The following is a 13,064-nucleotide window of genomic DNA, read 5'->3' as shown; positions in this document are numbered from 1 at the left end:
ATATTGTACACACAGGAATAAACATTTAAAAATTACAAATACAATTACATAAATATAATCATCCATGTTTTTGCCTGCAGTTCAGTTAAATACCCTCCCAGTTTGCAAAGTCAGTGTTTGTTTGCTCTGTTGTATCCGCATAAGTATTTTTACCTGCTCTGTAAAAGAACACCCTACTCTTCAGAATTGCTCAGTTTAGCATTTTCAGTTCTTACTGGAAAGAAAAATCAAACTATTTTTTACACCTTAGTATTTACACCTTAAAATTACACTAAGTCTGAAAAAAAAATCATTAGAAAAAACAAGCAAACAATAAAAAGATTTAATTAAGAAGAATAAGGAATAAATTCAGAATAAAAGATTAAGAGGACAGGCTAAAATACAAAGCAATATAATATAGATAAATAATTAGAATAATAAAATTAAAAATCATACAAAGCAGAGTTTGTTTGCTCGGTTATACCAGTATAAGTATTTTTACCTGCTTTGTAAATGAACACACTACTCATAAGAAACTCAGTTTAGCATTTTCAGTTCTTACTGTGAAGCAAAATTTCATTCCACTTTCATTTTCACTTAGTATTTTTTTGTTATGTAGTTAAGCATTTACATCTTAAAAAAACTGAAAAATAAAATAAAAGTTTAAATTAAAAGCAAGTTTTATCAGGAGAGTTAAAATAAGGATCTAACAAAACAATTCAAATTAAATGGTAAAAGCAGTAGAAAAAACAAGCAAACAATAAAAGATTTAATTAAGAATAATACATTTAGAATAAAAGATTAAGATGACAGGTGAAAATACAAAGCAATATAAGAGAGATAATTAGATTAATAAAATACAAAATATACAAAGCCAGAGTTTGTTTGAGTCTTTGAGTCTTTTTTTTTAACTTCTCTGTAAAATAACACAGTACTCATCAGAAGTTACTCAGTTTAGGGTTTATTCAGTTCTTACATGAAAGCAAACATTAAAACCACTTACATGAACCTGCAGCAGTCTTAAGACACTCACAAACAGAAGCAATGCTACCATTCAGCTCAGTTATAGAAGATTTTCCCGCCTTAGGAGTGGGTCATACCATTCTATGATCTGCTGCAGGGGGTATTATAGTGAAGTCTTTTACTGATATGTTTCTGCTGTGTGTTTTTCTAATTAAATAATTAGTTCATGCTGTAGTGTTCAAACTATGCATCAGAGATGATTCTATTTGGGTTTATAGTGTGTTAATTCTTTGATTTGTGCGATAATTTAGTTAATTTAGGTAATTGAGGCTACAGTTGGATTGGCCTGCCCTAGAGGGAGGGGCTAAGGCTTTATAAACAGGATGTGGAGGGTGTGGAGGATTTTTCTCTTCTCTGAGGATGAAGCTATGAAGCTATGAAGCTATGAAGCTATGAAGCTATGAAGCTATGAAGCTATGAAGCTATGAAGCTATGAAGCTATGAAGCTATGAAGCTATGAAGCTATGAAGCTATGAAGCTACATTTTCTCCTCTGAGGAGAAGCTATGAAGCTATGAAGCTATGAAGCTACATTTTCTCCTCTGAGGAGAAGCTATGAAGTTATTCATGTAAGTAAAAAAAAACAAAGTGTGTTTCTTCAGGCTTCCTGTGCACAAACTTACTGATGCCGAACTCTAAACTTATTTTTAAACTGAATCGATTCATTTAAATCTGTGTTTCGATACACAGTTTCAAATTACGTATCAAAATGAAAAAAGCCACTTAAAAGATTCTAAATCAGATTTCATTACATCACAGTTGTTGTTTTTTTCTTTTCTTAGAAAATGATGAATTAATTAATCAACCATTTTCACTCTGTAATACATTGGGGGTAACCCTCATTTTCAATTAAAATTTTCTGATTAAAGGGAGTGAATTATACTGAATTAATTATTACCAAATTAAAATTAAAATCAAGAAATGAAATGATTATAAACTAAACAATCAAAATTAAATGGTAAAAGCTTTAGAAAATACAAGCAAACAATGTAAGATTTAATTAAGAATAAATAAAATGATTCAGAATAAAATAAAATAAAGAAATAAGAAATTAGAATAATAAAATATATAATAAATAAAATGTTAAAAGGCCAAAAGTAAAAGAAGTAAAACAATAAATTACGGAAGAAATTAATAAAATAAATAAAATGCATAAAAGGGTAAACTTAGGCTGTCTAAAGGTGGTTTGTAAAAGTAAAAAAAAGATATCCCAGGCCTGTGTTTGTTGCCAACATGACCCACGACAACACTGCCATATATTAAGTGATGCAAAACATTTTAACTGTTTTTGCTGAGAAAATCATTTTTTTTCTTTTTTTTTTTTTTTTGCATTGTTATTATTTATTACTCAATATGTGTAAAATTATTAGAATTTATGAAATGGAAGGATCTGGAAAAAGACTTCTGCTGTTTTTTTATGAGCATAAAGACAAACTTTTCTTTTTTTTTTTTTTTTGTTTTCTTTTACATAACTATTTTTTTTTACCTATTTACTCAATACTAGGGCAACGGAAATTGAGCAGAATAACAAAAAAAATGGTAACAAACAATGATGTTGGTTGTATCTCTATGTATATCCCAAAACAAGAATTTATTGTCTTTTGTCCCTACCAATATTGTACAGCCTAGGCCTGGACAATAATTCGATATCGGTATTTATCGCGATAAGAAATGTTTCAATAACGGTGATATCATTTTTGTGGTATATCGATATGTATTATTTACAGAATCTGTCACGGACAGGCGTTTTACTGGCGTCAGCTCGCCGCACACCTGAACACAATCAGCTTCCGTAGCTGGACTATCTCTGTGCGTGATGATGCAATCACATAGGCACGTAGCCAGATAGGCTAGGCTAGATTTGGCTAGGCTAGGCTAGGCTCGGGTCCGCTACGCATCTAAAATGCCTCGCGCTGGAGCCAAACGGAGCCGGGACGAGCGGATCCAAGGCTAAGGTAGGCTCGGTTCGCATCTGAAATGCTCCGCGCTGGAGTGGAACGGAGCGGAACCAAGCCGAGCCTAGCCTCGGGTCCGCTCGGTCCGCCCACGGGTCCGCTCGGTCAGCGGTCAGTGGTCAGTCGCGGGTCCTCTCGGTCAGCCGCGGGTCCTCTTGGCTCCCAGCACGGGACATTTTTGATGCAAAATGAATGCCCCTGCCGCTTCCACAAGTGATCAATTGAAGGAGGGAGGTCTAATTCAGTGGTGAGGATTTGGTTCAACTCTCGAAGGTCTGCTAAACTTCAGTTTGCTGCAAATTGTGCCGGAGAGTGGAGCAGGTTAGCAGCGGTAACGTTAAAACATCTAATCTGTTCCACCACCTCAATCAGTTTCACTACATACAATATTTTCCTTATACTGGTTGAATCACTTTTATAGCGTATGTTGTAAGTTATTTAAGTTATTTAAAGTTTATGAATCCTTTAGGTTTGTTTATTTGACGGGGATATCATGTTCCTTTTATGTTTATAAAGAGTTGTATTTTGGCTGAAGCACTTTTGTAGCTTATATTGTAACTAAGTTATTTATAGTTGATAAAGCCTATAGGTTTGTTTATTTGACGGGAAAATCTTGTTGCTTTTATGCATATAAAGGCTTCTTTTATTCTTTATCCTAGTTGGAACACTTTTGTTTTGATCTGTTAAATTTGTTTACAAAAGAATAAGAAGCTCTGCTTCTGTCCTAATTTAAAGTTATTTTTATTGGTAATAGTTATATAGGCTTATGTTTGACAGGGATGTCATGTTTTTATTTTGCTATATGCAAATAAAATTGAGCATTGATTTATCTTGACTATTTTTTATTTCTTAAGTATTATAATGTTTTCGTGAAAGGAGGTTTCAAAGACTTAAATTAAATTTTCAGACAGTAGTAGGTACATATTTCCATTGCAGGGATTCTTCGCAGTTTTCTGTGGCCTTCTAAGTATTTATATCGATATCGAAATTATATCGTATCGACCCAAATTAAGGAATATATCGTGATATGAATTTTGGCCATATCGTCCAGCACTAGTACAGCCCTAATTCCCATGTTGTATTACACTGAAATACTGACATGCAGGAACTGGTAATGTGTCCCCTGACTTTTGCTGTGCCTAATGGAAGCATACAGTATGTGTGCGGGGTCTCCTGCATTGAAAATAGAAGCACTGTTTGCCAGAGTTGCTGATCGCATGGTTTGTTTGCATGGACAACTAGAGCCAGTTGTTGCCAGTCACAATCATTACCACCCACTGCACTGCTGTTCACTGTGGGCGGTAGTATTTTTCTTTTAATGTAATGTAATGTAATGAAAATGTAATGTCTTATCCACTGATTTTAGGCATAATTGAGAAAAGTTTCAACAATCAACCACGTTAGTAACCACATGAGTGTTAAATTTGGTTTGTTAGATATATTGAAAAACCTCTCATTTCTGCTGCATCAGACCTGGTGTTTTCTGTTCCACACATTGATGTGTTTCATGTGTTTTTCTTTCCTGTGCAGGAGTTTGAGAACACTGAAGGTGAGGAGTACCAGGCTGACCTGTCCACTCTGGCCTCTCCAGGCTCCCAGGACGGCCCAGATGTGTACATCCTGCCCCTGACTGAGGTCTCCTTGCCAGTGGCCAAACAACCAGGTAGATCAAGTAAGAACATATGTGTTAGATAAGTCCAGAATTATAAACTAAATTGTAGAGCTAGGCAATATGACTATATTTAATCATACAGGAGTATATTTGAAAAGTTACTTTATTTCAGTAATTCAGTTCAAAAAGTGAAACTCATCTATTATATAGACTCATTACACACAGTGTTCAAGTGATGTTTATGTCTAAAGCCCTATCCGGATGGGATTCGTTTTTTTTGGGGGTCCTGGGGTAATTTTCTCTTTCATAAAGGATCCTCTTGATTTTATTCCTGTCCGGAACAACTGAATTACCTCCTGTTTTTACTGAACTCTGTGTTCCTCCGGTAATTTTAGTCCAGTCCGGACGAACATCTGAGCTTTGTCTCCTTGCGTTTTATAAAATAGCTATTTGTCCACTGCCAGACCGTAATTACACTTTGGGTGTGCATTTCCATTGAGATCCACATAAACACAAATGCGAGTAGAAATGGAGGAGCTACTGAACGCAATGTCATGACCGAGAAAGCAAAAAAAAACTCACTGGTCCTCCTGTTTTTTCAATTGCAGTCCGGATGCAAGAGTAGTGTGAAATATATATCCCGTCCCCCTGAGAAACTAATCCCATCCGTATAGGGCTTAATGCAGCTAGTGAAAATCTTTATAAAAAAAAAAAAAAGGTCAGTATCTCAAAGTTTGTATGTTTAAGACCAATTGGTACTTTTTTTCCATTCATAAATGAAGAGGAAGACCCTGAAGATATCTAATATATCAGATATATATAGATATTTTCTATGCTTTGTTGCTTTAGTAAATTGTCTCTAGTAAATTCATACAGATAACTCCAGATGTGACTTAAATAAAACAAAAAATGTTATGCCTTAACATATAGCTATAGCATATTCACAAAGCTTATTTTTTTTCTTGTTCACACTTTTAAAAAATCTATATATCAGGATAAATGTGGAAGATTCCCCCACATTTAAGAGCCCTAAGATTGTATTTGAGAACCGCTCTATTATAATCCTTATCTGAGCTTAACTGACACGGGATGAAACCAGAGCCATTGTGACGCTGCATGTTTCAGCTACCTCTAGTCGAGCTGAGAACAATAGCGAGTCAGAGTGCAGCAGCAGCAGGGCAACACTGGGCTGGTGTTCTGTGGTCTGGCTGTGGCACGGCATGTCTTAATTGGCTGGTGAAGAACAGGACCTCTGTCCCACCCTGCTGGGACTGCGTATGGAAAAAGAGCAGTGGCGTTGTTTGCGTTCCTGCAGTGACCACTGGAGCAGAGAGCAGGCGGCCTCGGGGAGCTGGACACACATCTGTCGGTTGCATAACGCGCAGCACGGCAGGCCCAGTGGACTGCGCCGTGGCATGAGGCAGCCATGTGAAAAACAGTGTGGGAAAGCAGAGAGAAAACGAATGAGGGACAATTTCCCATCTCTTGTTCTTGTTTTTGCTGTCGGAGAATCAGCTATATTAAATTTTCTACCTTTACCATTCCCACTGATCATATAGGAGCACTTTGCAGTTGTAATTTAAATAAAATTTTACAGACTGCAGCCTTGTATCTGTTTATCTGCATACTTTATTATCCTCCTCCTTCACCCTGTTATTTAATGGTCAGGACCCCACTAGATCACCACAGAGCAGAAAAAAAATGCTGTGAAACTGGTACAGCCGCAGTTCGAGACTGCTTTGCTTAAGGGGGAAGTAGACCATAATAAGTGGCCATGATCAAAGTCATATTTTTAAAGCCAGAGCAAATGATACTGGCTAAATTGATGTATGAAGTAAATAATAATAAAAAATATAGTCCCTGTCCTATGAAAAGCACTCAATTTTTGTCCATTTTTAGTTTACTACATAGTTTGAACAGACAAACTGTCCCTTACACTGTGCCAAAATTTCTTGATGAACGGACCAATAGAAACTCTTCAAAATGACCTGAAATCATTTTTTTTACATTGACTTCCATTTAAAGTTTACATGTTTTTTCTCGCTCCTGTAAAGTTGCTGATTTGGAGATAAGTGTTTTTCATTGGACTGCGACGATATATATACACATGCAGATGGGTTTCACGTTAAGTCTGTGTTAGTGTGGCTTACTTAACCAGAACATCTCTGAATAAACTCCTCAAAACAGTCTGCCCCTTTAATATGACTCAAAGAGCCAATCAGAAATAAGCAAGAAAATATTTTCACATTGCACTGCAAAATGGGTTCTGTGACTGGTTCAGACTGGTTCAACCTTTTTAAAACATTGCTAAACATTCTTATAACATTCTCTTGATGTTCTCAGAATTTTTTTATTTAACGCTTGTAAACATTACATGGTAACGTTGCTGCAATGTCACATATTATTATTATTATTTGTCAGTCTTTGTCAGTCAATTTTTTAGTTTGGGAATGTTACTTTATACCTTTCCATAATGTCAGTATTTAGAATGTGGATTGTGATAAATGTTCTAATAACGTTCTAAGAACGTTCCTGGAACATTTTCTGTAATGTTACAGGCTAAACTATCTCCAGCTTTTCAAAACATTGCTAAACGTATACAGTATGCAGTGAAACAGTGATACAGGACTGCAGTCTGTATTTATATAGAACTACACTGCTGCTTAGTGGTGCTGAAAAACAACCAAAAATCGATATATAGAAACAAGGGGGTGGTCATAATGTTCAGCTTGATCATTGTATTTCACATGGCAATTTTCTTTTTTTGTATCAGGGTTGCCAAGTTTCTGCAAAATTTATGTCTCTTTAGACGTGAATTGTGATGGACTGTTGAGAGCAGCTAGATTTAGTGTCCAACAAAAATTGGTTGGGGTTTTGCGCTCAAAGATAAACAGCAGAATGGATGAATGTGTCGGAGTGGGACACGTTCTTGTGTGTGTGTGTGTGTGTGTGTGTGTGAGAGATGCTCTCGCTCTGTGACTCATGCAGCGCTCTGTCTGTGCGGAGCGTCAGGGAAGGAGGCGGAGGGGAGGAACCTGAATGGGAGCACAAGCAGGGGATTGGACGGCGAACCGGCAGCCAGGCAGCCAATGGGCTTGTTTCCTCCGGTTGTCCATGGTTACGGCTGCAGGATTGGTCCAGGTGTTGCGGGGCGAGGAGGGGGAAAAGGGGAGAAGGTTAGGCTGTTAGACTAAAACAGACTCTTGGTCATGGGCTGAAACCTGCTTATTCTGCCTCCCACTCTTCCTCTTCATCATCATCATCATCATCATCATAGTCATCCTTATCAGTCCTGCCACAGCCTACACATTGTTTAAGATCCAGGCAAATCTTCAAATGTTGATTTGGCTCCATCCTCTACCTCCTGCTCTCTGTGTGATATATGCTGTGGCAGTCTGCTACAACAGCAATAAAATATAGGCCATTAAAATATGCAATAACCAAATATCTGCATCGTACATGTAATCTGAATAGTATGCACAGTTGAGAAGAACATGGCTTAACCCTTTCAGACCTGAGTTATGAGGGGAAATTAAAACTAGTGTGCATTTTCCTCGTACCGCCTTACCGCTAGACTCACTGTGGAGCGCTGTGTAGAACAGCACCACCAAAGAAGCAAATACAGCTTGCTAAGTAATGATTGCCAGTTAGCATAATAAGCTAACACAGCTCTGTAAAGTCAAACACTCATCTAGCGCTGTCCTGCCTCCATAGAAATTAAAACGGCACTTTTTCTGAGGAGCTCCTGCTGCTGTTCCTCACTGTATGAGTGTAAAATAGAAAAACAACAGCAAACGGCAGTTATTCTCAGAAAAAAAGAGAATATTAATTATGTAGCTTAAAGGATATTAGTGCACACTACATTGAATGTATTTGTTAACCGGAGAAAAAAGGGAATTTAATACTGTAATACCTCTAATGGCTTTAAGGATAACATTGTAAAGTTTTTATTAAACTTGTGCAATAAAGATTCTGAGTTAAATATTGAGTATTTTAGGTCCATTTATAGTGTTTATGGAACTATTTAAAATATTTCGTTTAAAAGAAAGGAAGCTGTGTTAAAGTTGTTGGTGTATATCTTTTTAAGATATTTTGTTTAAATTCTTTAGCTGTTTTTCTGCTAATTAAATCTAATTCATATATATATATATATATATATATATATATATATATATATGTATATATATATATATATATATATATACATATATATATATATATATATATATATATATATATATATATATATATATATTGTCTGGGACAGAGTAAACCCAGTAGTAATCAAAGCCTTAATTTAAAGCCTTAACATTTTATATGTGCTCTTAACAGCATAGTAAGTCACAATTTTATATAAAAGCCCAAAAATGTATGAAAATACCACAATATACTGTTAAATCGTCTGAATCTTGAAAAATACTGTGATATACATTTTTGGTCACACCGCCCAGCACTACCTAAACAAAATTAAGTGTTATAAATCAAATATAATTAGCAAAAAATGGCTTATCTTACTTCCTCTCATTTGTTCTATAGTGCTGCCATGCAGTAATGCTAGAGTTGCTGAGTTTTTCCAGTGCAATGGGTGGGACTAAGCTCCTATTTCATTGGCTTATAAACTTGTTAATTGGCTGCTGGTTCATGTTCTAAGCTAAGTATAAAGACAGTATGAGGAATATTAATTAAAATGAACAAGTTATTGCTAAACATGCAGAAAATGTCTTCAGTCCAGTGAAAAGAAAACAGCGTGAAGGTTGTGATGTCAAAGTTTGCTTTCCTAAATGGGGTTTGGTTATGTGCTAAATGAAGGACCAGGAATATTCATATTAAAAGGAAAAAGAAAAGAAAATATAATCTTTAAAATGTTTACATTTAAACTTACCGTGGACATCAAAGGTAACTGTATAAAATGTACAAAAGCACTTTAAATTTAAAGTTTCCTATTATAATATTTAACAATACCAAAACCTAGTGTGTAGAATATTGGTTGTGAAATTCTGTGAAACTGACCAATAAATCCATAATTCCCGGTATTTGCTTATAGGGCTGAATATCATTTAAAATGTTTTGATACCATTACAATACTTTACCATTTACAATACATTACAATACCCAAACAATACTTGTTTTATACCTTTTTCTAAATTGTAAACAAAAAAGACAAAAACAATAATTATTATTACACAATGCATTTAATTATCAGCCGGCATGAGTAATCTTATCTTCATACTGTCACCATTAGAGACTCCATATTTCTGGATCTTGTTGGAACAAACAGTGAGCATGTTTGTGGCGCTTTATTAAGAATATTGCGGTTGTTTTTAGCGAAATTTTGAGTATCGCAGAATCACAGTATCATTATCGTGAGATGTCCTGTGATTCCTACCACTATTCCATAAACCAGGAATGGGTCATTCCAAACCTGGGGGCTGGATTCCTGCATAGTTTTAGTTTTGTGCTTTTGCTGCTGAAGCTGAACTACACCTGAATAAACTCTTAACTTCAAGTTGCCAGTTTAAGTAGGTCTGTTAGAGTAGAGTAGGGTAATCCCCCAACTGAGCTGAAATCAGGCCCTCTTTGTCCACCCCTGGATGATTAACATGTGCAATGCATAGAATGTGCGATGTACATTATAGCATTTGCATTCACTTGCAGTCCACAATGAAGGCGCCTATTCATATGCCAGACCCACACCCTGCCGTAGTCATGTGGAGCTCGGAAAGCTACGATTTTCTCGCATATCAGTAACTGATGACATTGGCACATTCACACGTTCTGCAATGCTTTGTTGCTAGATTGAGTTAAAACCCTCTCTCTAGGCATGACTAATTGAGTGTGTTAGTGTGCGAGAGTGAGTGTGTGGTGTGTACGCTGGAAGGCCAGAGCGTGTTTTCTCCGGAGTGCCGTTCTGCTGTGCTCTTAATGCATTTCGAACATGGCCCATGGTCTGTGCGGGCCTGCACTGGGAATGCCAGGAGTGGGGTGGGAATGCACAGCTCCCGAATTCCACAGGAACTGTATAAAAGAAGCAGTTGAAGCCTTGAGGAGGGAAGAAAAGAGAAGGACAGTTGTGTGTCCGGCTGGGTGCAGGGAGCGGAGTATGGTGGGGGCAGGCTGTTATCGGCATGACAATCCGGGCTGTGAGGAGCAGAGAATGGGCCTTGTGTCCCGGCCGGTACTGGGGGTACCAGGCGCCACCACGTCCTGCACAAAGGCGACGATTTAGTGCCGGAGAGGAGAGCGTGAGCGGCTGGAATGAGTGACCTCTGGATCGACGAAGAGGGGTAGGAGGAGGAGGAGGGGGCCAATTTAATGGGAATAATACAGGGAGGGGACTGTCGCAGGGAATAGACAGTGTGTCTATGTGTGTGTGTGTTAACTCGGGAAGGGAGGGGTTTGTCAGTATTTGACAGAGAGCTTTCTGTTTATTCCGGCCCCCTCAGCTTCATTGGGTGGATGGAGACAACGATGGCACAGTCAAGACAGGGTCCATTATGTGCTTCTTATGCCATTGCTGGTTGCTCCCGGGCAGCAGAAGCACTCGGACACGCGACAGGTCAAGAGAACGGAGGCTAAGCAAGAGTCCAGAGTGGCTAAGAATGGCTAAGCCCGCAAGACACCGGCCTCTCAGCTGGAAACATTCGATACCTTTGAGAACATCGCACCAAGATGTGTTGCGCCGGCTCTGGAAGACTTGCCGGAATGTTGTGAAGCAGCGGGATGCCCTCAGTTGCTGGGAAGGAGGCTGGGGAGTCCTGCTTGCACAGCTGCATGAGGGCTCTGGGGGTTAAGCCCCCAGGGAGGAGTGGGCAGCAGGAGGGATGCTTGCAACAAGCAAGCGCTCCCTGTACTCTTTGGCCCCGAAGAGACGTGCGTCCAGCCCCTTGATTGAGGCTTTTGCAGGCATGGCTGGGCTTCCATGGGCTTTCCTTCATCTTCATTTCCATCATTATTCCTGCCAAGAAGACCTGTCGAGAAGACCTGCAGAGAGTTTGCGATGCCAGTTCTCTGCATTCCTGGTGTAAGACTTTGGTGATTAGTATTTCAGAAGAGTGCTGCTTATTCCTGTAGACCCAGTACCCTGCACAGTTTCGATTAATCCCTGAATTATGCCTTAATGTACCTAACCCAATGCAATCCAACTGATTTAGAAGCCCCTTGTGAGCTAAATGGGATGCCTTCCCGCAGGAAAATTGCACAGTGGGAGTAAGAACCACTAGAAACTTTAGAATCTCTAGAAGAACCTTGATTTGTACAAAGACACAATTTGGGGGGACAATTTGGGGCACTTTCCTAATCAGGGATTGAGCTTAGTCTTGGACTACACAGCATTTTAGCATTTTGAGTGGAGAATTTCTATTTAAAAGAAAATGTAGTCTACGACTAGTTTAAGCATCCCTGCTTAGGAAACTGACCCTTGATGATGCCTTTTTTTTTAGAAGATGTTGGAAAGGGGGATTGGTTCCCCTCTTTCATTTGCAGAGCTACCATACTTTTGTACTTTTCCTTTGAGAGCTTTCCTTGGTGCTTGGGCTCTTCAATCAATTGATTTAGAGTTGGCACATTGATCATTGTTGTTAAACCATTCGTATTTACTCTTTTCATGAGTCTGCATTCTCTCTCTCAATTCTCAAGTTTTCCTCTCTCCTATTTTTTTTTCTCTCTGCTTTAGTTCAGCTGCTGAAGTCAGCAGACCTTGGACGCCACAGCCTCCTTTACCTGAAGGAAATTGGCCAGGAATGGTTTGGCAAGGTAAGCCTACGGATATAAGTATATAATATACTTTCCATACATTTAGTTTGAAGCCGTACGACTTCAAATGAAGCAGCTGCGTTATCGCATGCCCTCCTGGCACAAGGTCGAAGGCTTATGCGAGCCCAGAGGAATGTGTGGGTAATTCGCTGAGGATCTCATTTGAAGCCACCGTGCCACGGAAGGCAGCATCTGTGACTGTGTGAGAATGTGTGAACTGCTTTGGTCAATTATTAGCAATTAGCAATCAGCACCTTCTGCCCGCTTGGTAAATCATGGATGATGCTCAGCCCAAAAGGAGCACTTGCAGGTCCATTTTCTTGAGTCATCTGGTAAGAATTTGTCTGTGTTTTTGGTCCAGGTTATGCTGGGAGAGGTGAACGCTGGGCTCAGTACCACTCAGGTGGTGGTGAAGGAGCTGAAAGCCAGTGCCAGTGTTCAGGACCAGATGCAGTTCCTGGAGGAGGCCCAACCTTACAGGTCTGAACCTTTGATTACTCTTTCCTTACTATCCAGCATTTTAGCGTTCATTCAGGGTTGAATCACAGTCAAACAATTCATTTCTTATGAAAGATAAATCAACACTGATATGTCCAACATTTAATAAACTGTAGATTGAATTCTATTCTATTCTACATTTTACAGTCTTAAACAAAATGTGGTTCTTTAAAGATTTTATAAAGATATTTTTTTTAATGTAGAAAAATATGCCTGCATGCAGGAAATGTTCTTTAGATTGTAGCA

The 13,064-nt window shown here is 38.4% G+C and overlaps 1 protein-coding gene across 2 annotated transcripts in view; it reads left to right on the top strand.

Moving 5' to 3' along the window:
* aatka (apoptosis-associated tyrosine kinase a) overlaps positions 1-13,064 on the top strand; it is a 74,024-nt gene that overhangs the window by 49,053 nt on the left and 11,907 nt on the right. The window contains exons 3-5 of one of the 2 annotated variants that reach the window (XM_022673436.2): positions 4,487-4,619; positions 12,241-12,320; positions 12,682-12,800. In XM_022673436.2, coding sequence (XP_022529157.2) covers positions 4,487-4,619; positions 12,241-12,320; positions 12,682-12,800 — 332 coding nt within the window. Of the gene's footprint in view, positions 1-4,486; positions 4,629-12,240; positions 12,321-12,681; positions 12,801-13,064 lie in introns of both variants that reach the window. The other variant, XM_022673430.2, reaches the window with a different exon arrangement.

The sequence above is a fragment of the Astyanax mexicanus genome, chromosome 19 (genome assembly GCF_023375975.1).
Source record: "Astyanax mexicanus isolate ESR-SI-001 chromosome 19, AstMex3_surface, whole genome shotgun sequence".
NCBI lineage: Eukaryota > Metazoa > Chordata > Actinopteri > Characiformes > Acestrorhamphidae > Astyanax > Astyanax mexicanus.
Note: the sequence above shows the minus strand (reverse complement) of the source record. Positions and strands in the feature narration are given on the sequence as shown.